General features: G+C 38.7%; 3 protein-coding genes across 4 annotated transcripts in view; 2 read left to right on the top strand and 1 right to left on the bottom strand.

Annotated features, from left to right (window-relative positions):
- Positions 1–9,762, top strand: part of ace2 (angiotensin I converting enzyme 2) — a 28,861-nt gene extending 19,099 nt beyond the window's left edge. For both annotated transcript variants that reach the window (XM_085457736.1, XM_085457729.1), the window contains 13 exons: positions 8–113; positions 873–970; positions 1,135–1,307; positions 3,466–3,692; positions 4,383–4,527; positions 5,656–5,754; positions 5,952–6,074; positions 6,225–6,397; positions 6,982–7,040; positions 7,157–7,254; positions 7,336–7,452; positions 7,952–8,146; positions 8,605–9,762. In XM_085457736.1, the coding sequence (XP_085313862.1) occupies positions 8–113; positions 873–970; positions 1,135–1,307; positions 3,466–3,692; positions 4,383–4,527; positions 5,656–5,754; positions 5,952–6,074; positions 6,225–6,397; positions 6,982–7,040; positions 7,157–7,254; positions 7,336–7,452; positions 7,952–8,146; positions 8,605–8,701 (1,710 nt within the window). In that variant the 3' untranslated portion in view covers positions 8,702–9,762. The remainder of the gene's footprint in view (positions 1–7; positions 114–872; positions 971–1,134; positions 1,308–3,465; positions 3,693–4,382; positions 4,528–5,655; positions 5,755–5,951; positions 6,075–6,224; positions 6,398–6,981; positions 7,041–7,156; positions 7,255–7,335; positions 7,453–7,951; positions 8,147–8,604) is intronic.
- Positions 9,183–15,084, bottom strand: LOC146718929 (uncharacterized). The gene is made up of 7 exons (XM_085457746.1): positions 14,953–15,084; positions 14,704–14,822; positions 13,660–13,756; positions 13,056–13,398; positions 12,450–12,575; positions 12,143–12,282; positions 9,183–10,518 (listed from the first exon to the last, which is right to left on the bottom strand). The coding sequence occupies exons 1-7, from the start codon at positions 14,962–14,964 to the stop codon at positions 10,300–10,302; spliced, it is 1,056 nt and encodes a 351-aa protein (XP_085313872.1). The 5' UTR covers positions 14,965–15,084; the 3' UTR covers positions 9,183–10,299.
- A 4,037-nt stretch (positions 15,085–19,121) lies between these two features.
- On the top strand, positions 19,122–24,511 carry LOC146718928 (uncharacterized). Its single transcript, XM_085457653.1, has 10 exons — positions 19,122–19,231; positions 19,565–19,775; positions 20,397–20,581; positions 20,665–20,880; positions 22,037–22,451; positions 22,695–22,816; positions 22,912–23,151; positions 23,387–23,548; positions 23,737–23,826; positions 23,915–24,511. Exons 1-10 carry the CDS (start codon positions 19,214–19,216, stop codon positions 24,083–24,085), a joined length of 1,830 nt encoding a protein of 609 aa, XP_085313779.1. The 5' UTR covers positions 19,122–19,213; the 3' UTR covers positions 24,086–24,511.
- The last annotated feature ends 634 nt before the right edge of the window (positions 24,512–25,145 follow it).

Here is a 25,145-nt window from a genome sequence, read left to right as displayed (position 1 = left end):
CCCACAGATCCTGCCTTTATACAAGGAGCTGCATGCCTATGTGAGAGCCAAGCTTATGGAGGTCTATCCAGGGCATATTGATTCAGATGGATTTCTCCCAGCCCACTTGCTGGGTATGTTTTGTTTCTGGTTTCAAAGCTAATAATGAAACCAAAGACACTGACATTAAATATCCACCTACTACTCTCATAATTACATTTTTTATATGCTTTAATTTTACAGAGTTGGTGTTTTTGGCATAAATTCAGCACAGTTGCGAAACAAATTTGAGAGCGGCATCAGGAGCTTATCATTATCATGAAAGAGTCAAGATTCAAATCTGTTTCGTCATATACAGAAAATTAAGATCTTCACTTCCTGTCCTCTCTGATTATCAGGCTACAAATAACTTTTAAAGAAAACGTTTGAGTGTGTGTGTGGGGGCGGGGTATTACATTTGATTCCCCCTATTATCATTGCTCCCTCATGTCTGCACTTTCTGTAATATTTTCTTATTTGATCCTTGGTTTAAGTGTAGAGTCTTTGTTCATGGGGCTTGTGGGATACCTGACGACAAGAAAAGAGTAATTGACAACATATAACTGTAATCTGTAAACTGTAACAACAAAAATGTTGTTGACAGAGCAGATAGTTCATGCAAGGTCTCATAATTTCAGAACTGAAAGTGTGTCTCCCTCTGCTGTTCATGTATTATCACTACCTCTCTGTGCTACAGAAAAATAATGCCAACACACGTATTATATTGTACATGTGGCTTTTAGCTGGAGATAACTGATCCACCCACATGCATTGTGCACATATAAAAAGCTACAGTCTGCTGTAGAAGGAGAAAATTTATGAAAAAATAATTTTCTTATTTGTTGGTTGTTCAGGTGACATGTGGGGAAGATTCTGGACCAACCTTTATTCTCTAACAGTGCCCTATCCTGACAAACCAGATATCGATGTCAGTCAGTCTATGGTGGACAAGGTATTGCAGAACCTTTTATTTATATAAAAAAAAAAGACAGCCCTGTGACTTGGGGTTATCTGTCCAGGGTGTACCCTGTGTCTTGTCCTATGGTAGATAGAGTGGATGGATGGAAAATAAATATGTATACTCAGAAATTCCCTACCTGTCATCTTAAATTTCAGGGTTGGACCGAGCTTCAGCTTTTCCAAGAAGCTGAGAAGTTCTTCATGTCTGTGGGCCTTTACAAGATGTTTGACAACTTCTGGACTGACTCTATGTTTGTACATCCCGATGATGGACGCAATGTGGTCTGTCACCCCACAGCCTGGGACATGGGAAACAGAAAGGACTTTAGGTAGAGTATACACAGCTACACTACTGTGCAACAGTCTTAAGACACCTGTCATTTCTTTATGAGTTAACCAGTTTTGTATCTACAGACAACTAACAACTTAGCAAAGAACAAAACTTACATTTCTTAAGGCACCTTGTAAAATTGAAACTCAGTGTTAGCAGATCTCACGCAGCGATGAATCCATATGTGAATTTTCTGGTTCAAATCAGTGTCAAAATATAAAGAGGAGATCGGTAGAGAGATACAGTGAGACTCTGATTTTGATCCACAGTGGGATGTGGTATTTGTCTGGTTGGCAACAACAATGATCCCAAACACACTTCGGATAAAGTAAAAGTGTACCGGATCAATCTTTATTGATTGAAAAGCATGCAATGGAACACTATCAGTGATGGGTTGGTCTCCCCAGAGCCCGGACCTTAACATTATTGAAGCAGTGTGAGATCACCTTAGAGAACAGAACAAAAAACAGCCAACATCCAAAGAAGAGCTTTGAATGTCCTCCAAGATGCCTGGAGAACTATTCCTGAAGACTTCACAAAGAAATACAATGCAATACAACTTTATTTATATAGCACATTTAAAACCAAAGGTACACCAAAGTGCTTCACAACAAGGTTAAAACATAAGATGAAAGATAGGCTATAACAGTTATAGCTATGAAAGGCTATAACAGAGTACAAAAAACCCCAAAGGTACAGACAGAGTAAGAAGTAAAACATTAGAGCATGGTTTAGAAGATAAAATTACAGGGTATTCATAAATATAAGGTGGGGGTATTTATGCAGTGGGACATTAGTAGGAAGATAAGTAACATAAGGGTAAAATATAGGGGAAGTGCACCAGCTAACTGAAAATGCTCGGTCAAACAAGTACGTTTTTAACTGAGATTTAAATGCCAAGATTTAAATCTGAGATTTTAGAAGCGCAAATAGCAGCAGGAAGATTGTTCCAGAGGCTCGGGGCTGCCAGGGCAAAAGCACGGTCACCTCTGGTCTTTAGCCGGGATCTAGGCTGCACTAAGAGTAATTGTCCTGATGATCTTAGGGCTCTCCTAGGGGTATATGGACGAAGGAGTTCAGTGAAGTAGCACGGTGCAGTATTGTTTATGATTTTAAAGGTAAGCAACAGAATTTTAAACTCAATTCGGTATTTGACAGGGAGCCAGTGCAGGTCAGCAAAGACTGGAGTGATAGAGGCAAACCTTGTCAGAAGGCTATGAAGAAGGGTGGAGTGGAGACCAAAGTAAAGGGAATTACAGTAGTCTAATCTAGAGGTCACAAAAGCATGGATTTGTTTCTCAAGGTCCTTGTGTGGTATGTAGTGCTTGGCCTTGGAGATTTGACGCAATTGGTAGAAACTAGATTTAACTATAGTGGATACTTGCTTGTCAAACTTAAAGGAGCTGGCAAAGAGAACACCTAAGTTGCTAACAGTGCCAGAAAGAAAGGCGGCAAAGGGTCCTTGACAGAAATGACAGAAAGCTTGTTAAGAGAGTTCAAGCTGTCCTAGGCAAGAGGAAAAAAGGTGTATATACAAGATGTCGACTTTCAAGCTCCTTCGAATTGTACAAACTCTGTGTTTGCCATTTATACTGTATTTCCAAGCCTGCATACTTCAGTTATTTGATGCTCATTGTCTTAGCAAAACTTAGCAAGACATGAAGAACAAGAGGTGGCTCAGAACCTTTGCTTTATCTATCCATCTGTCTATTTATCTAGGTTCGACTTTTGTTAAAGCAAGTTGGCAGCTGGGAATTATGATAGCCATAAAAATAAACCTATTGGAACACTGATGTTGTGATGCTATTTAATCGCTGAATCATCCTTTTCTGCTGATAAAGATAACCAAAGTCTAGGTTGTAAAATATTCATATAATTTCCCCAACACTGCCTAGAATAACGTTTCTCAAAATGCAAAATAAGCAAAATAATTTTATAGTTACTCGTGTGTCAGTTTGGTTTAAAATTACAGGAAAAGAATTTGCGTGTAAAACTGAAGTCCTCTACCTCTTTTTAATTAGTTATTCTGCTTTTAGTGATTGGAGTTCACTTAGTTCACTATTGCTCTCTTACTGGTCGCTGATCACAGTAGTATGAAGTGTCTCTGTCACACAATGTAATTGCTGATATCAGCATTTCTCCCGTGATATCTTCAGGATCAAGATGTGCACCCAGGTTAACATGGACAACTACCTCACAGCACACCATGAAATGGGACACAACCAGTACCAGATGGCTTACCGCAACCTGTCCTACCTTCTGAGGGACGGAGCCAATGAGGGTTTCCACGAGGCTGTTGGAGAAATCATGTCTCTCTCTGCTGCAACACCCAAACACCTACAGAGCCTGAATCTCCTGCCTGCTGACTTTGTTTATGATCAAGGTACAGCCGTTGCGGGCAGCACTGGTGCTTCAAAACATTAAAGCTGGTTTAACCAATAGATTTATAATAACAAGAAACAGGTGAACGAGTAAGCTACAGAGAGCAATCACCTAACTCTGCAGTTTTTGTATGCAGCATTTTAACTTCTTTCAGCTCATTGTTTTAGTTTTCTGTCCCCTCAATTTTACAGGAGCATTCAATATATACCCAACATTAGAACTCAGGTAGTCGCAATTGCTGGTGTCTCACTTCTACAGACAACCTCAAAGGACAACCTGAGGAACTGCCGTTTCTGGCATTTGGGCACTGGCTTGATTTTTCTGTCCTGATGCTTGCCCCTTGTTGCATAATAAGCTGTTGGCCAGTAACCAAGTTGTCAACATGAACTTAGATATTATGAACACGTTGACCTTGTTTTTATTGCCTCTGCGTAGCAAAAAAAATAATAATTTATTGCAGATTTAATTTTGCAATGTGTCTGGATTATTAAATGTAGGGTTAAGATAACTTAAGCACTACATGCGATATCAGGATAAGATGACCTGCAGCCTTATGCTAACTGGTATTCAAACTGTCATCGATTTACAGTCTCTGATAAAGAGGCCATAAACATAAAAATAAAGCATTTGTAAAATGTAATTACGTTCTCACTCTGAATCATAAACTGTCTTTGTGTTTAATGCTTTACAGACACAGAGATCAACTTTCTGCTGAAACAGGCACTCACTATTGTGGCCACCCTGCCTTTCACCTACATGCTGGAGGAATGGAGGTGGCAGGTGTTTGCAGGGAACATCACCAAGGATGAATGGATGCAACGCTGGTGGCAGATGAAGTGAGCAGAGTTATGCAATATTTAGTATAAAGTTTACTTCAATGTCATCAGATTACAGTTAGGTTCATACTTTTTTTAAACTATTTTTTTTGCATCTGATTTTAAAATCCCTATAGAGATTTTAAAATCAAACAATATGCAAATGAGGTGCAGAATTTCTTGCACTTAATGCAAACTGTTCATGCAAACTTAGGAATTACAGCCATTTTTAAAAAAAGAAAGAATTCAATTTCATGAAAAATGAATCCAAAGATTTAGAGTTCATTTGAAGTGTTGAATTTAAATTTGTCTGCTTTTCACTAGAATCTCAATTTGATGTTCAAAGACTTAAAGTAAAGTAGGCCAAATTATGCTGAATAAACCAACATAAACCTGTTAAAAAGAATAGGAGTGACCAAATCAAAGTTATTAAAAAGAATTAATGCACAGGCCAGCTCGATAACACCAAAAGGCTTAAAAGAGCACAGAAGACAACTAAAGGAGATCATGGCAAAAATGTTTCCTCCACAACATCACAACACTCTCAAGAAGGTCATTGTACCATTATGGAAGTCTATAACGTAGATGTGCCTTCTTTACTGGAAATGCAAAGAGTTTACAACAAGGTGCAAACCAGTCACCTAATCTCAACACAACAGAGCCTTCTTTGTAGTTATTAAATGCAATGCAGCAACTGAATATTGATGCAATAAAGACCTGTGAGAACATTTTAAGTGAAGACACGGTTTTTGATTTCCATGGGTTTTAGACTTCAAGCAGCCACCAAGAACAAAGGAGTTTTTAATCCAAGTTTTAATAACAGTCCTTAAATGTAAAAGTTTGCCTCTGCCTTTGTCTCTAACTCCTAAACTGTAAATGCAAAACCGTAGTTAATCCTTCGAATTAAAGTCAGCACTTCAACCACATCTTAATTGTTCAAGTTAAAATCCATTGTGGATTGGTTCTGCTGGCAGCTGGGCAAAATTACAACAAAAACACAACAGAAATGTTATTACAAAGCAGGCATAACTGTAGGGAAGTGACTTGAAAACTAGAGAAATAAAAGAAGGTCTTCATTTTGTGCAGTTTAGCAGCTGCTTCACTGCAGGCCTGACAGCTTGTATTATTGATTCTGTGTTGTTTTAATAGGAGAGAGATGGTTGGGGTGATGGAGCCAGTGCCAAGAGATGAGACTTACTGTGACCCACCCGCTCTGTTCCATGTGTCTGGAGACTATTCATTCATCAGGTAACAATCCCAATCTAAAGCTGCATTTTGTGTCAGTAACACTGCAGATTGTGGATTGACTTAATTCTTAAATTATAGCAGTTATGACCATTTGGTGCAGTTCCCAGTTCACTTTAAACTGAACCTGTGTGTGTGTGTGTGTGTGTGTGTGTGTGTGTGTGTGTGTGTGTGTCCATTTGTTACTGCTTTCGATCCAGGTACTTCACACGAACCATCTACCAGTTTCAGTTCCAAAAAGCGCTCTGTGATGCGGCCGGTCACACAGGCGACCTGTCTGCATGTGACATCACTAATTCTATCGAAGCAGGAACCAAGCTAAGGTGCATACAACTTCCCTTTCTTCATTCTTCATTCTTCATTTCTTCAGGATTTCAATTTTGCTCTAGCACATTGTATTACTTTTTTGTTCTTCACATCTAAAAGTGGTGGAATAATTTATCATCATCATCATCCTCATTGTTTTCTTCTAGGAATATGTTAGAACTTGGAAGGTCTAAGTCTTGGACCAGGGCTTTGCAAGCAATATCTGGTGACACAAAGATGGATGCCCAACCTCTGCTGGACTATTTCCATAAACTTTATGAGTGGTTGCAGGCAGATAACAAGAAACACAACAGGGTGGTAGGCTGGAGTGAAGATCCATGTAAGTACAAAAGATACCCAAAATGAAAGTTATTAGCACTAAAATCATCTATCTGGAATAATAGTATTTAGTGTTTCTTGAGATTGATACCGCTCTTCCTGATGCCACTACTTGATAAAAGACTGGATGTGGGAAGGAAACTCTCTGTAGTCTGTACTTGCACGTGTAAAGTGCATTGAATTATTTGTACACAAACTTTAGAACTGACAGTAATTTACTTGAATCTAGTTGTCATCGTCCAGCATAATACAGCTTTCAAAATGCCGGGTTTTTTTTTTACAATTTGCTTTTTATACTCAAATAAGACAACATTTTAATTAGTGTCACAGTCTTCTGTTCCCAACCATATGTCCTTAATTTATCACCTAACTTCTCACACTTTTCCTGGTCCTGTTAGCCTTTAAGCTTTCATCGATTCTTAAAATCTTAAAATCAAAAGTCAGCTTTTGGGTCCTCACCCCTACAGCTATCTGTTCTTCCTTATTTCTAGACTTTAAGCTAGTTAATGTAATATGCTGGAGCACATTTATCATACAGGTATACATCTTTAAAATGTCTTTAACTGATTGTTGTTCCCATTACAGATCCAGAATATTCAATTAAAGTGAGACTAAGTTTAAATTCTGCAATGGGCGATGATGCTGTGAGTACTAAAAATTGTCATTGAGCTAGAAATTTTGCAGGAATTCTGCACTTATGAAGTTAAATACTGTCTGTTTAACGTCATGCCCATTGTTTTGCTTTTTTTATGTGTTTCAGTACCCCTGGAATGCCAATGAGCTTTACCTGTTCCGGGCCAACATTGCTTATGCCTTGAGGCAGTACTACAGCCAGAAGAACAAGACTCTTCCTTTCACGTCAGTATGAGGTCGATATTTTGTGCTTTAAGCAAAACAAAAAAATTGTTTGGTTTGAGTTTTCTCTGTTTGCACATGCAGAACAACTAATGTCATCACCTATAAGGAGACTCCCAGAATCTCTTTCTACATTGTCGCCAAAAACCCAAATACACCCACTGAATTCATCCCAAAGAATGAGCTGAAGGAAGCCATCAGGTGAGGATCAAGTGCGTGAGTGGCTAAATGCAGAATATCCAAAAGCACTGAGCTCAGCATCCTAAGGTAGCTGCAGTAGCCAAGCTAATTCATTTATTTAAAATCTTTTTAGTTGCAGTTTTTAGCTGGATGGAAATGTTGAACTTCAGTAACATGGCACAAATTGCCATCAAATTGCTCATTTATTCACACATCCATGGTCTTTACAGGATTAGTCGCGGGTGTCTTTGGTGATCATCTGACTTTTCATCCATACTATGGCTCAAACCTTTTTCTTATGAAATGAATTGTAAACTCTTTAAAATATTTTTAAAAATGTCTTGGCACAGCTATAACAACAGCATAAATTTATAACATATTATTTTTTTTATTTTTTATTATAAGAGTTGTAATTTAACTGCCTCCTGCTACACCTGAAATAACCAACCTGGCAGTCATGTCGCCTGTGCCTGTTTATGAGTTGTAAAGCAATAGTAAAGTCATTTAAAATCTATTCCAGGTTAGCTCGAGGCCGGATCAACGACGCCTTCAAGTTAGGTGATAATACTCTGGAGTTTGCCGGTATCCTACCAACACTGGCCTCACCCACTGAGCAACCTGTGCAGGTGTGGCTGGTGGTATTTGGTGTGCTTATGGGCATTGTGGTGGTAGCCGGCGTCTACCTTGTCGTCTCTGGTGTCAAGGAGCGCAGGAAGTGAGTAGACCCAAATATACACTACCGGTTAAAAGTTTTAGAACTGCTCAATTTTTCCAGTTATTTACTGCAATTCAAGTCATTCAAGTCCAATGAATAGCTTGATAACTGAAAAATAATGTACATTTCAGAATTATACAAAAAGGCCTTTTTCAGGGAACATAAAATGGGTTAAAATTTAAAGCTGTTCTGCAAGTCTCAGTTTCAACTGTGAAGAGAAGACTTCGAGCTGCAGGTTTAACAGGATGAGTTGTGTATGTGTGTTTTAATTATATGTAGATATTACAAGTCTGTCTATGCAGTTGTATGTTTTTACCATCAGAGCTTTAGTCTGCCCGTTTTCACAAATGATATCTTGACTTCACATAGACTTGGTGACTAAATGAGTAAAATAAAAATATTCCAATTAAATTAATTATGTGCATAATGTTAAGGAATATTGTTTTCTGTGTTTATAGGAAAAAACCTGGTGTGGAGAACCCCTATGAGTCATCCACTGATGGACAAAACAACAAAGCCTATGATGACAGTGACAATGAGCAAACTGGATTCTGAGTCTACCGCTGTCGTAGTAGATCAGAGGGAAGATCAGTACTTGTGTCCAGTGATCTCATAGCCTTCCCAGAAATGGGAAAGTAAAGCTTTAAAAGTTCTCTTCTTCTTTCATCAGTGCTGAATGGCCTCCAATCAACAATAACAGAACATTAACAGTGCTAAATGTGAAGCATTATGCTGAAGGTTGTTAATTGGCAACAGTGAATAACCCTGTTAATGAACAGTATCCTTAATTGACATTTACATAGTATACTTCCATGTGAGTGTCATTAAAGTGTTATTATACAGTATTTTGTGATACAATAAGTAACAAGTTTAACACACTGCCTTACCTCCCTTTTTGAAACCCTTTTTACTTACCTGTGCAATTATGTATATTTAACTGTTTTGGTAATAATAATAATAATAATAATAATAATAATAATAATAATAATAATAATAATAATAATAACCGGTTTAAAGTATCATTTTAAAAATAAAGTTCATAATTGAAAAAGTTAGGCAAATTCAAGTCACATTTATGATGATGCCACCTACGTGTCAAAATGCACACTTCAATCACAGCACACATTTCGTTTTAGTCTAGTTTACTGTGTTTTCATATCAAACCTGAGAGATTTCCTAAAGTATCAAATCTTGTCATTATACACCTAGATGCTAAAGAAAAATGATCAAATAAAAACATGAATGTTGCATTAAAAAAATTCTGCTACACAGTTTACCAATGGAACTTTTTTTTACTTGTCAGCTGCGCATGTGTACAAAAAAAGAAGACATTTCTTTCGCAAGCAGTGAGTGACCATTAAGCGAAAAGGAGAGTAGTACATTTGCATGAGTTGATATTATACAATCAAAGCCTAAAGGTGTGATTTCCAGGACGTCTGAGATGTGTTATTAAAAAAGAATTCTAAATATGTTTGGTTGTGTTAATGCATTGGGCCATTATTTATCGTTCATGTAATGTGTCATTTTTCCTTACAATGTCTTATAATATATTGGAAACAGTATTGTTGTATCAAACATATAGATTATACAATATGAATTCAAAAAAGAAGTGTGGCTCTGAAGCAAAAACTTGAATGTGTTTGGTGAGAGCATGCATTAAGACTTTCAGTCAGCCTCAAAGTGATTCTAGCAAATCTTCAGGCAACTCAGAAACTTGCGGTTTGTGGTACGGGTGCTGCCAGTTTCAACTGAGGATGTAAGTCAGATGGCGGAAGGAATACTTTGAGGATCTCCTCAATCCCACAGACTTACCTTCTGTAGAGGAAGCAGAGCCTGGGTACAAGAAGGATGACCCATTCATCACTTGGGGTAAGGTCACTGAGGCAAGTAAAAAATGAAAGCGTAACACTACAGTTGGTGTCTGAGATCATTTTCCACGTCATCTCTCAGGTAGGGACATGTGGAATGACAGCTGTGTAAAGGCATAGCCTTAAAGAGTTAGAGAACTATGGATTTCTGCAGCAGCAGAATTTGAAACATGGATGTTGGTTTGTGTTGTTGAACCAGGTCACACGAAATATTTACAAGAATTTTTTTTAAAAATGTAACTGACTTTTCTGAGTCCTGAAAATGCAGAGGAAAATGACTCTCCGTCACTTTTGAATGATGAAGAGGAAGGACTGATCCACTGTATGTCCATCCAGGGTTGCCACGCCCACTGTGTCTGTGTTGCAAACGTTGATGAACCAACCGCTATACAATGCTGACTCAAATCTCCGTCGTCTCGCTGAGTCACCCTTCATGTAAAACACAAAGGAGAGGGTACTCTCATCGCTCTTGGAGATCTGCTTCAGCCTCTGCTTCTCACATGTCTAAAGGGATGAAAGCGTGGATTAGTTTGCTTGAAAATGGCAATTTCCTTATAAACATCTTCAAGTCACAATGAAATGAAGTACAACTGAGACAACAACGATTGTCGAACTGAGACAACGAACTGAGACAACAAGACGTTTCACCTCTCATCCGAGAAGCTTCTTCAGTTCTAACTAACTAGAACTGAAGAAGCTTCTCGGATGAGAGGTCTTCAAGTAACATAAAGAAGTCCAGACGCTTTTCTTTGCAAGCTCCTTTGACTAATACTTAACTCTAACTCAATCTCCTAATTATTTCATTTTGCAAATGATTTCAATTCTGATGAAGATGATCTCTTCATTGTGGCACCTGTTAGTGGGTGGGATATATTCACCAGCAAGTGAACATTTTGTCCTCAAAGTTGATGGGTTAAAAGCGGGAAAAACGGGAAACAGTAAGTATTTCAGTGAGTGTGACAAGGGCCAAATTGTGATGGCTAGATGAGTGGGTCAGCACAGCTCCACAACTGCAGCTCTTGTGTTCCTGGGCTGCAGTGGTCAGTATCAAACATGGTCTAAAGAAGGAACACCAGTGACCCAGTGACAGGCTCATGGGCAGCCAAGGCTCACTGATGAACGTAGGGAGCGAAAGCTGACCCTACATGCATCAGACTGCTGAAAAAGTCGATGCTGGTCCTAAACAAAGTGAAAGAACTAGAAAGGCGTGAGAATGCAGAGTGCATCGCAGTTTGTTGTGTAAGGGACTGCATAGCCACAGCCCCTGCTGTTCACCACTGAAAACACCAGCAATGGGCATGTGAGCATCAGAATTAGACTGTGGAGCAGCTACAGATGATGGTCTGGTTTTGTTTTACATTACGTACCTGGAAACACCTGGCACCAGGATGTTCTATGGGAAGAAGGCACGCCAGTGAGGCAGTGTGATGCTTTTATATATATTCTTCTGGGAAACATTGGGTCCTGCCATTCATGTGGATGTAATTTTTGACAAGTACCACATACCTAAGTTTTGTTACAGACCATGTACACCCTTTAATAGAAATGGTACTTTCTGAAGACTGTGGCCTCTTTCAACAGGCTAAAATGCTCTTCCACAAAGCAAAAGTGTATCAGGAATGGTTTGAGGAGCATATCTTCAGTTTGAGGTATTGACTTGGTCTCCAAATTGCCCCAGATCTAAATCCAATTGAGCATCTCTAGGATGTGCTGGACAAAAAGTCTGACCCATGAAGGTCTCACCTCATAACTAAAGGGATCTGTTGCTAACATCTTGGTGCCTGATACCACAGTCCATGCCTCAGTGGGGAATGCTAATTTTGGGACCAACACAATATTAGGCAGGTGGTCGTAATGTTATGCCTAATCTGTGTGTATTTAAATTTTTGATATTACTACTAATTTGAGATGCTAATTATTCTGCTATTATATACTTTTTGTAACATAACTCTGTCTAAGCAAATCTTTTAAAGTGAGAAGTGTATCTACATAGAACAAAGGACAGAAACAGGCATGCAATGCTTTCATCCCCTGAACAATGATGGCTGAGTCCAGAGAAACAAATGTTTATCAAGCCTTTTTTTTCACTGCCATGATTCAGTCAAAATCAATAGCGTACACTTATTACCTCCACTTTAAGGAACACCCTGTCCGCTTGCTTGCAGCACATGAGGAAGCAGTTGGAATCGGTGAGGTTTAGCACCACTGGCATCCCACTGGAACCCCTTCTGAAACCGCTTGACTTGTAGTAGTAGATAGTAATTTTCTCTGAGCACAAAAGGAAACCAAAATAATGAGAGCAGTTTCTCTATCAGAACAGAGTATTTTCTTACTCTACCTAACACTGGAGTAAATGTGAATGATGACAGCTTCAGTAAAAACTCATCTGAAAACCACGAGTGCCACGTTGATGTGTCCTGCTCTGAAAGACAAACCTGGATTTGGAGAAGCATAGACGATCTTCTCAGAACAGATACCTCGGAGGTATTGGCGAGTGGCCAGATTTTCAATTAAAACATTCGACAACTTTTCCTGCCGGAAACTGCCACCTCCTCTCGGAACTGAAAGTAAGAATGGGAACAAGGGCCCCTGTTTATAAGTCATATCCCTTTTTAAAAACAAAGGTGACTGCACTGACCGTTTTCAAACTGTGATTTCACAGCAGTGGTCTTGTGTTCTTTACATCGATCTCGACTTTCACAGGTTTCATTTTTCCTTTATGAGATTTAATTTTGCCAGTTGAAGGCAGTTGTACAACACATAAGTTATCTATAGGGGTCTGCAGAAAAACTGCCTAGTCAAGGTCATAACAGCTGCCAGAACACATTTTGGTTCATGGGTGTAAACATGCGACCATTCTCAGTAGCTTCCTCTTTAGATAACCACAAATATACAGAAGCAAAAGAAATACCCAGTTGCCTCACAACATTCAAACACTTTAATGCATTAAATACTGTAAATATTGCTGTTAGCAAAGTTAATTATGGGAAAAGAAGAAAAGCTGGGAGAAAAGGCAGGAGAGTAAAACTGCTTTTACTCACCGAGCGTCACCGTGCTGGATTCTGCCACCATGATGATGTCATTAAATGTACATCCTGTCTTATCACAGCCCCTGCCTCTCACCAGAGAGATGCTAGTTTTTGTCATCTCAACAACAAACATCTCATTCTCCTCAGTTTTCGCTTGGCAAAGATCCTCTTCAATATTCCCCGTCTCCTTTTCTTTTTCCTGCGGCTCCACTACAGTTCTCTCCAGGTCATCCTCCCTTGTCATCTCCCAGCTAAAGCTGATGAGTGTGGGCTCTTTAGAGACTGGTTGTAAAGTGTCTTCAGTCAGGGATGTCTGCTCAGTGTGGTCCTCTTCCTTGGCTGGTTTGCACACTGTCTGAAGAGAACGAAGAGAAACAGGATAATATAAAATACCCCCCAAAACCAAAATAAACACAGAAAAAAGATGTTCGCAGGTAGCATTTACCAAGATTATGAAGAACATAAGCACAGAAATTTGAATCACATTACACAATTTCATAATGTTTACATATATAAAGTGAAACACAATGAATTGTTTATTTTATTTTTATTTTATTTTTAATCTTCTAAGACTGTATCTGAAATAATATCTCTAAACTAGAAGTCGTCAACTCACCAGCATTGGACTCCCCTCAGCTATCATCTTTGCCAGCTCCTCAGGTGTAAGATCATTCAGGTCCATGCCATTTATCTGCAGAAGCTTGTCTCCTTTTCTGATAAAAATAAACAGTAAATAAATAAAATAAATGTACAATGTGCTTTACTGAGCCCTTTTGTGTTTGGCAGATGTAATAAAAGGAGTTAGAGTGTGTTCATAAATAATAATTTACTAGTTTTACTCTTTAAAGGGGTTATTTTTTCCACTACAGAAGGTCTCGTGAGTACACTGAGCTAGAGATGAACACAAAAAAAATCCACCCAAAATTGGAATAAAATTACAAAATAAGGCAACAGAATTATATAATACATCTTAGTTCATTTGCTCAATTCACCTATAATATTTCACAGTTTCAAACTTTTCTGGCATCATGTTGAAACGATTAAGTGGTAGAATTTGAAAACAGTGAAAATAAGAGAAAAAACAGGATTACATAATTAGGTATGCAACAAACTGAGATACTCCAAACTGAACTCATGCTCAAAGAAAGAAAGAAAAGAAAAAGAAATTCTGCACAAAATGCTGACTTTAAGTAATTTTATCACATTTAAATTTTGTAATTTTGTTACATTTTACGATGTAAAATGTTCCATTTAATGGGATCTGGTCGAATGTCAATGTACTTGACTGGTATATGTTCATTTTATACCAAGTTTATTTCAGTTTATTCCTTAAGAATTAATTATTGCAATAAATAAACATCTTTCATCACTGCTTCATATTTAATGAGGGTGAAAAATAGAAGGCTCAACATGTAAACTGGAGAGAAAACCTCAATGTAAATATAAATAAAAACTAAGAGAGTTATATGTTTTTACCAAAAACATGGTCTTGCTAAAAAAAAAATTTTTAAAAATCCATAACATGAAGTTGGATGTCTGTGCAACGTTATATGACTACAACTTTTGAGGCTCTACAGTAAAACTGTCTTAGCTTCTTTCATAGCAGTACCTGGAAAATAGTTGAAGAGAAAGAATCCGCTAAACAGAGAGCAAATTATACCTGACATAAAGTTTTCCTTCATTCTCCATTTTGTACTTCACCACATTCTCCACTACATATTGATGCTTTCCCTCATGGATCTTGTGTGCAATCAGCACACCGCCCTTAACCAGAGAATCCTAAAATGTACAAAAAGAACACAAACTTTAACTTTTCTCAACAAAGACAATCATGCCAGGATTATCTTTTAAGTGTATCTCACTACATGTTGTACTTATTGTTAGGGGACAGTTAAGCGTTGTCACCTACCTTCATGTCCATGGTGGCACCAATGTCCGCTCTAGATAGCGTTATACCACTGACTGAAACAGACTCCGGTGAAAGTGGCAGTTTATAAGTCTTCCAGTGTGTCTGTGCTTCAACTTATTATAGAACAAAAAGGGGAACTGTGAGTGAGAAAACACTGACACTGTCGTGGATGGGGAACTGCTGTCAAAAAAGGAAGTAAGAGAAGATTAGAACATTTTTGATGAAAAGTGGACACAGTATATGGTTTGTTTGAAAGCAGAACTTGTGAAGCATGTGGAAGAAGAAGGTTATGATTTAACTGTAAAATATCTTTTCAATAGCAACAAATACAGTGCTTTGATAAGCCACACACTTCCCCTTTTCAAAACTGATAGAGACTAAAATATTATCACATAGTATTACTATATAATATTACTCATATAACATCCCTTTTTTTCTTTCACTGCGTTTAAACTTCCTTAAAAACACCAATAATAAGGATTAAAAAATTAGCATGAAAACCTGAAAAGCTTCAAATATAAATCCCAACAGTCAGATTTACAGTGTATCACAGATCACATGTAAGCTGTTGGAAAAAAAAATCTCTTCCCCTGTGACAGTTATGATGGAAATATATAATGTAACTAAATATCAGTTCATTTTTACCCGTGTCTGCCGGTACATTAGAAAAAACACAGTACCAGATTGTGAACGTCTAATGCAAGTAAAATTCCTCCATTCAAAACCGTAAGTACAACGTTCAATATTAATTTAACGCTTAAAAAGTAAAAAGATGCCACTTCTTAATTTGTACATTTCACTGCTTTAAACAGAGACGCTACCAACGGGGGGCCGGGGGGCCCTGGCCAACCCCCTGGCAAAACTGTCCTAATAATGTAAAAATGTTGCAGAAAAGCTGGTGCCAATCCCTGGACAGATCGCTGGTGCATCTCAGGGACAACACAGAGACAGGCAACATGATCGAATGCTTATTTTTCTTTCCTGAACAAGTTTGCTCTTAAAGTTAACTCCACTCTGAGAAAGTGAATCTTAAGCTGCTTCTGCTGACAATCATTAAAGTGATGGTTGGGACTTCCAGTCAATTAAAACAGATTAACATGGATTTCCAAATGTTTTTTGATTTTCATATGTACCTATTTTATGTCACATCAACTTTAATAGCGGGAAATTAACCAGGCATACAACTCCCAAAAAGTGGATTCTGTTCATCTGGACTTTTTTCAGTGGGAGAAACATTATGTCACTCATCCAAGTAACTTCTTCAGTCTCATATAGGGCATGTTTTTCAAGTAACCTATATTTGATGACAGCATATTAAAACTGGAAATTCAGTTTTTGGTGTGCCCCCCCCATATTTTTAGTGGCCCCTATAAGGCCACCCCTATGAAAAAATTCTGGATGCACCCCTTGCTGTACAGTACATATTTCATATTCTTGCTCAAAAAAGGTCAACCTATCATGAGTTCAGAAAAACAATTTTTCTTAAGTTTATTTTAAGAAGGTAATTTTTGTGATGCCTCCATGCTACCAGCAGCCATGGCTACCCAACTGAGAGAGATGGATTTAAAGCAGGGTTGTCATTTTAATACACATTTAATTACTATCTTATTATAAAAAAAAAGAAGTCAGCACAAATCTCTGAGCTTATAATGTATATACATATTTATAATTTGACCTCCACACAGTGTATTGCTTATCATTATTTGTGTTGAATTACAGTGTTTTAGCCCACTTTAATGACATGAAACGTGATATAGTGTCGCAACAAAAACGTTGGGATGTTCCGCCTCGGGAGTGAGAACAAGCTCAGTGTCCTCACAATTTTTGTCCTCAGCACCACCTAGTGGAGGACACCATGATTTATTAGAGAAGAGAAGAGAGGGTTTCTGGATATTTACTTTACAGCATTGAATGCTGAACTCCTATTTAAAGTAATTTTGAAATTTTCCACAAGAGCCTGTTTATGTGGATCATTGTTTGATTTATTATTTGAATAAATCATAAAGCTGTTTTTCATTCTTTTAACACTGCACATCATCACCAAATGGATGAAAGAAAGTATTAACAATTGATATGAACTCATTTTAAATGATGGTTTTAGAATATTTAATAGATTTTTTTTTTATCCCTCTTTGGATCTTGATGTTATTGATAAATGGCAGTTTGCTTGTCTTTCCTTTTGCCTTCTAGAGACCCAATAACAAAACCAATGTTGTTTTTGAATCTAATTATCCAGTCACACATGTGTGATGTGTCTGTAAGAGTTAGTTTTCTTTTCTCTCTTTTTTTCTTTTTTTTGGGCATTTTTTTATTTTTATTTTTATTTATTTATTTGATTTGCCTGTCCCTTTTGGATCTTTAGCCATCAGAATTGTTGTCTGAAGGCCAAGAAAGATGCCAAGCGAATTTACTTTACCAATTGGATCATCATGGCCTTGCCATATTGGTCCATTTAATTATGTATTTAATTATAATTATGTATTTATTTGCTTTGATTTTCGGTTGTTACAGACGGGACAGACATGACTGGGGGATAGGACAGGGAGAAAGAATGAAAGAAAGAGAGGGAGAGAAAGAAAAATAGAGGGGAGAAGAGACGGTGAGAAAGGGGGGAAGAAAAAAAAGAAAAAACAAATACAACACCTGGATCACCTGTATAAGAAAAAACAGAAGAGAAAACAAACCAAAAAGAGTAACATAATAAATACAACACCATCACAATAAACTAGCTAACAGTAGATAACAGTAGATACTAAATACTAAATGTTATTGTGCAGTACACAAGATCAACAGCGCACAATGTGCTTTGAGGTAGCACCCAAGAAAGGTGTAGTTTGTGTCTGTGAACACCCGTGTGCACACCTGTGTGGATCAGCACGCTTCTATTCAGAACTGAAGAAGCTTCTCGGATGAGAGGTGAAACGTCTTCAAACAACTTAAAGAAGTCCAGACGCTTTTCTTTGCAAGCTCCTTTGACTTCTATTCAAAAGGTTTCTCCATGTAACGATCTGCTAGGGAGTGTGGGGAGCCATAGCCCCGTGCCCCAGGGCATGAAGCAGGTATTGAGGAGATCCAGGCCCCAGACATCCAGAGGCCCCAGAGTACGAGGACCCAAGGAGGACCACCACAGGGGCAACTGTGCCACCCTCCTGGGAAGAGCTGAGGAGAGCCCCAAACGAGAGGTCACCCAGCAGCCGCGGAGCAGAGGCCAGAGGGGGTTGCTGTGACGTGCCCGCGGGCTCTTCCGGCAGCCATCTGTGCCAGAGAGGACCAGGCCTCAGGCCCAGAGGCCAGAGGCTTGAGGGCACCCCACCCCCCGGAAGGGGCCCAGCCGGGCCACAGGCACCAGGTCCCGCCAATCGGCCACCAGGAGTGAGTTAGTATTTTCTAACTGGTTGATTTCATTGTGCGGATGGGAGTAAATATATATTACTGTCTGAAAGCGACTGTGTGAACATTGCTTTATTGTAAAGATGAAGGTCACCTGGACCCAAACCTAGTAATTCAACAAAAATAATGGTCAGTGAGACAGTTTTTGACAAGAAGGTCATGGCGGCTCATTGTGCAGACTGTCCTGTAATTATGAAACAGAATGTTTTGTTAATTCACAGAAAATGTCCTTCTTTTTGTCTTCATTTATTGTTTTTCTCCAAAGAAAACAAAAAAAAAAAACCCACACAAACAAATTTCCTTAGGCAGTGAAAAAAGAATTTTTTTCTCATTTAGTTATTTATCTGTTACTTAATTACTTTAGTGCTGTATAAATAGCCTTGGGGGAGGTCTTCATCAATAAGACAGTCTGTAAAACTCTTGAAAATGTATACCCTCCTTCACTTATTATTAGTCTTTGTTGGGACAATTCTGGCCCCTGGGCTTTATGTTTGACACACCTGTTTTAAAGCCTCCAGAGAATATCAGCGCTGTCCACAGCTAGAAGCCTGTAAAAACTTTCTTTTTCACATAACTGTATGACTGCAAACATATCTGTTATGCAGGGACTTTGATGCTTTGCTGCTATGATGAGTTGTTACTAAATTTATACAAGGGCGCACACACAAACAAGCAACCACACATTCTGCAGTTATTTCCAGCGTGCCCTGTGGAGCCACTGACATCCAGCTAAATCCGTAGATGTTCAGGTGGATTGAATTACATGAGAAGCCCACTCCACTGTTGCAACATTGGTAACAGCGGCACACGGTGGACCCTCAATCCAGTGTACTGGCCAGTTTTTCACCATCTCAGAAGCCAAAATAAGCTGATGAATAAATCCAAACAGGTACTGTGACATACTAAACATACAATGAGAAATTGTGCATGAAAGTGTGTGTCTGCCTCCTGAGAAGTTTTTTAAAACTCTACCTGGGAGAGTTTTAAAGACTCTTACAGTATTGATAAGTATGTAGCATTTTATCTGCTTAAATCTTGGCAAGAAAACAAGACAGCTTAAGTCTGTATTTGCATGTACGAGTGAACTTTGACAAACTGTGTTGTTTGAAGTTTCCTAAATTGCTTTTCAGAAACTCATACCAACTTTCTCGGTGTTGTCTTTAATAAAATCAGCAATATAAGAGTTGTACTGTTTGACATCATTACTGTATGTGTGTTTCAGATGGTGATACACGATGTGTTAATAATAGGAAGTGGCCCTCATGCCCTAACCCTGGCTAGCTTGCTATGTAGCAATGACTGGGACCCAAAATCAGATGTTAGACATGACTCGCTGTTCTCCACCTCCACCACCAAGTCTCAGCCAAGCACAGAAACATTCAGCAACAAGCCCAATACTAGCAAGATGAAGAGGAAGAAGAGGGTAACAGATGGTATGGTGTGCTTATCTTTACTTTCTCAAAACTGGGAAGATGTTAGGATTGTTACTGAGAATCTGAGTGTTCACAGGGAAACATTTTCAGGCAATTAACCAAACCGTCCAGGCAAAATGAACTGAAGACAGATTGTTTGAACCGTTTTAAGCAGAAATACCAGACGTAATGTAGATCTGTTTATAAAGGGTTTGCACTTTATTTTAAAAAGCAGAGAATATTATTGGGCTGTTGGTCAGACAAAACAAGTAGATTGAAGAACATGAGTGATGAGAAACTGGGAGTTTTTCATAGTTTTGTAATATTTTGTTAACTAAACTACAAATGATAAAAATCGAAAGTATCTTATTACGAATAAATAAAATTCAAGTATCCACACAAACTGAACCAGATAATTTTGATTTTTTTTAGTCATTTAGACTTTTTCTGGATAGTTTTTAAATTGACTGTTTAAAAAAAAAAGCCGGCTTTTGTAATTCGCCAATTTTTCAGACATAACTGAGTTTTATGTGAACATGATAATGAGACTGAAGACGCACTTATTTTGATATCCACTGATGCTGTAAATAAGAATGAACAGTTCTCTCTGTTCTCTTTGTTGACAAATTAAATATTCTGCAGGCCAGGCGATGGAGGTGCAACATGCAAAGTTAACCACATCGGAGAGGACAGTTTGTTCCCCACTCAGTCTCAGAGTGGTGGACACCTATGGAGAGTGGACTGCTCTGTGGGAGAGCCAGTTCACAGCTCTGAACATCCCTCATCTGCGCTCACACTCGCTGGTGCACACAGACCCTCTTAATAAGGTAGAAGCACAATCGACTTCCCCTACTGTGGAAATGAGGTACGAATAAGAACGGTGTTAACGTGTGAATATTTGTCCTGACAGAAAGCGCTGCAGGAATTTGCTTTAAGGTGCGAGCGCTCGGCAGAGCTTCATAGCCTCCCAGAGCAGGTTTATATTCTGGATGAAAATGCGTTCTTTAACGACATGAGGCTCGGCAAGAAAGAGAGGAAACGTCTAAACATCAGCTCTGGGCTAAAGAAGAGTTTGTCCTTCAGTCTGCCAGGAACAAAACTAAGTGTGGATTTCTTCAAGGAGCAGGTGAGAGCAGCTGTGCGTGTAAATAGCATGTGTGCTTGTCTTGTTTGAAGTTACACTGCATTGATTGGTACACTTTGTAAGCTTTGATTGCTGCTCTTTTAACACCACATTTGTGTTACTGAATAAGAGAAGTTTGCATGCAAAACAGAATATAAACTTTGAAACTTTGAATCCTAAAATGAGACATTTCTTTTAGACAATGTGATTTCTTCTCTACCTGTTGCTGTTGGGGGAGCATCAAAGTTTGGAACAGAGCTGTGCTTTAGGATTTTATTTTGTTTTTAGATTCAGCTTGTTCAAACAGTGGGATTTCTTGTCAGCTTTTATTATTTTGAAGATGTCTAGTTTTAGTTTAGTTTTTATTAGCTTCATAGTTAAGTCTTTTTAATTTTTAATATATGGAGGACATATGCCAGAGGCAACATTTAAGAATGTAAGAAAACCAGCAAGCTTTTTTTTTTTTTTTGTTAATTTATGTTGTAATTTATGTTAGGTCAGTCTGTCTTGTCTCTGCTAGCCAGCTAACTAGGCCTCTTAGTTAGCTAGTTTAGTGTTTTCTGTTAATTTATGTTGTAAATTTATGTTGCATGTAGCACCTTGGTTCCTGGAGGAACATTGTTTCGTCTCACCGTGTACTGTTAAACTGTATATGGTTGAAATGACAATAAAGCCAACTTGACTTGACTTGAAGCTAATACAATAAGAACATCAATATTTGAAAACAACTGACTCGTGGTCTTATAGACATCCATCAAAGACTCATCAAACCTTATTCTTATAATTTAAGAAATAATCCAACTAATTTTATATCCTCCATATTTTATTTTAGTTGGTTTTACAACTTCACAAAATTAGTTTAGTTAGTTTCAATGTTAAATTTGTTTTTAACAGTTGTAGTTTTTATCTTTTATTTTGGTCAACTCAAATATTTTTTTCACACCTACTTTTAGGTTTGAGTTTAGTTCACTATTAAAAAAAACTTTGCAATAATGTAACTAATGTTGGATGACATCTTCTGCTGCTTCGAGAAACTCACCAAAACACCAACGGCAACAATAAATTGCTAATTGCTACCACTTATCCTACCAAATTTAAGCAGCATGAGCACCAAAATTTGAGAATTGCTGTTTCCTTAGCTATTTCAGTTAAAACACAGGTGGAGAGATACAAGTTGGACAAAGTGCTGCTGAAGGGAACAGTGGAGCACATCACCCCTGTGAAGGAAGACGAGACAGAGATGAAAGACGAGAACTTGAAACAGGAGGAGGAAAATCAGAGTGACGTCTTCAAGGTGTCTGATGCAAAGAGAAATGGGGCGGGGAAGACAGCTAAATATTTTCAAGTCCAACTTGAAGATGGCACCATCCTAAGAGCCTACCAGGTCGTCATGGCAACAGGTCCAACCCGTGCCCAGATGGCAAACATCCCATCGTGGGTGAAAAGCATTGGTGAAAGCTACCCAGAGGAGCGTTTACTGCATACAGTTCATCTCATGCATCATCTGCCGAATTCTAAGCAAAAACCTCGAGAAACAAATTGTGTGAGAGACAAAGATACTTTCGCTCCTCAAGGTATGTGAGATTTCTTTTAGAAATAATTTGATTACATAAACATTAAAGCTTTAGTGACCCAGTATCATAAAGTAAAACTCCGCTTTGTGAGTTGTTTGCACGTTTCCTAGAATGTTATAACCTTTGCTTTCTGATAAATGTCTTTGCTTCTGCAGACTTCGTTGGCCATTTGGCACCTATCCTCACACCTGCTCCTCCCTGTGCAAATACTGTGTGCTTGTGTGTTTCTGTCATTGTATGTAGTCTGTGAGCCCGGCCAGAGAGTAATGGTCATTGGTGGAGGTCTGACCAGCGCTCACGTCATCTCAGTTGCACTGCAACAAGGTGCCAGCCATGTGACATGGGTTATGAGAAAACACCTCCAGGTTTAGAGACTGTAAAACGGCACATGAACCAAAAATTAATAATAATTCTGTCCAACTCGAGTACACATTTTAGCTCGTGTTGTTTTCTTCCACAGCTGAAACAGTTTGACGTGGGTGACGTTGAGAGTTTGGTGGGTCGTTACTCTCATGTGGAGCACGGCATCAAGATGGATGGCCAAGCCTACCTACGGCAGTTCTACAATGAGAGGAGTCTCCACAAACGCCTTGCAATGATTCATCAGGCAAGGAAGGGAGGGGCCGTCACCCCGGAGGCCTACATCCATCTGCAGCCATTCATAGTGAACGGACAGGTGGATGTGAAGACGTACTGTCAGGTTTGTATTCAGTGTAGAAGGTCCCAAGAGTAAAATGAGATATGACCCACCAAGTAATGACAAACTTCTGAGTTCTACTACCTTTCCAGCATCCTAATGTGGACAAGTCACCCATTTTGGAGTTGCACAATGCAGTTACCTCACTGGCTTGACAGTGTGATAACTGCATTGTGTGCATTGTATGTCAAATAAGGCCTATAATGAACAGGGAGATAAAGAATCTCACACCGTCTAGGTGAGTGAAGCCAGCTGGTGCTACAGAAACCAGGTCTGGAGCCTTTCCCTCACCACCGGGGAGCACTGGACTGGAGATAAGATTTGGATTGCCACTGGCTGCAAACTTGATGTGAAACAGGACCCATTACTTTCTGAAGTGATGAAGGAATTCCCAATTCAGGTGTGTTATGTAGAGAAATGTGTAGTGTTTGTGCATGTACAACACAGAAGTGTATTGTACATGCACAAAGGTTTTGGAAATTACTTGTATGATGAGGAATTTTTTTATGTTTTCATGTAGTTTTTTTCTGCAATCAGTCTCTGGATATAAAAATAAATTATTGATGACATGTGTTTTGTGTTCTTTAGGTGATAGACGGATGGCCGTGCATAACGGAAAGCTTACAGTGGACAGAAGAATGCCCACTCTACCTGATGGGGCAGTACGCAGCTCTTCAGGTAAGTTTTACAAATTGTATTTGTAGTGATGTTTTTTTTTAGTTATATTACAGGCTGGCCGTGCCTTTCCCCCCAATTTCTCACATAGGTTGGACCTCATGCAGTAAACCTCGCTGGAGGACAGGCTGCCAGCATGAGGATTGCCAAGGACATTATAGGCCGTCATCAGCAGAAGGGTGGGCAGGCTGTTGAACTAAGTGGACAAAAACCAAAAACTGAAGAATACATTCAACAGATGCGAGGTCTGTTTTGGCTGTAAAATGACCACTTAGCCTGAGAAAGTCAAAAATAGCTGCTAGCCATTGCTCAAAAATAGAAGTCATCTCTTCCTGTTTATCTTGGTCAAGGTGTACTTGGAGAATAATAAATGTGGATGACTGAATATATGATCAAGTTTGGGAACTTCAACAAATGTGGTTTTAATAAAACGTTGATTTTTATGGGTACTTTATTTATGGGCTGTCAGACATACAGTCCTGATGTTGAACTGCATAAACAGGGTCTCTCGCAGCACGCCATCACTACTGAGATGGGGCGCAGTAAGATAGTCATTTGGAATTTCTTAAATGATCCTGAGGATCATGGAACAAAAACGTCAAGTGGAAGACCTAAAAAATTTCACCAGCACTGAGTGAAAAAATTGTTGTTTATTTGTTTAATAAATTTTGATCAACAAACTTTCCTTGTCTAATCATGCCCCACGGTGTGGTCTTTCTTTACTTGTGACTTCTTGATGTTGATAAATACAGTAAGTGGAAAAAATATATATAATATACATAATAATGTTCAACACATTATGCTTCTGCTCTGAGGTCCTGCCTCCATGTACTTATGCAATTAATCACAGGACAGCTGGACAGGTGTGTTTATAAATAATATTAAATTAGGCCAATTTTCTTATCCATACTTTTTGACCTGAGGGTAGAATTGATTGTGAACCGGAAAGAGAAAATGCTTATGAACTTGCAAATTAAAAACGTGATGCATTCGCCCTATGACAGCTGGGATAGGCTCCAGCGCCCCCCGCGACCCTGAAAAGGATAAGCGGAAGCGAATGGATGGATGGATGGATGCATTTAAGGTCATCCCGTTTGGTTTTTATTTAAGACGAGGATTTGTTCCACTGTGTGATGGCCGAGTTTCTTTTCTTGGAGATAGTTTCTCCTGCCTCAGAGAAAATCCTCTCACATGGAACAGAAGACGCTGGAGTGCAGAAAGTGTAGATATACAGGTATACCGTCTTCCTGGGTCCCACAGACAGCTAAAACGATTTAAAAAAAAATTAAATTGTTGCGCATTTTGTAGAATAACATTTTAAG

Source organism: Copadichromis virginalis, linkage group LG1 (genome assembly GCF_057382275.1).
Source record: "Copadichromis virginalis isolate Kocher_CV1m ecotype Utaka linkage group LG1, C_Virginalis_male_GT1.1, whole genome shotgun sequence".
Classification (NCBI taxonomy): Eukaryota; Metazoa; Chordata; class Actinopteri; order Cichliformes; family Cichlidae; genus Copadichromis; species Copadichromis virginalis.
The sequence above is the reverse complement of the archived record's forward strand: the minus strand, read 5'-3'. Positions and strand labels throughout refer to the sequence as shown.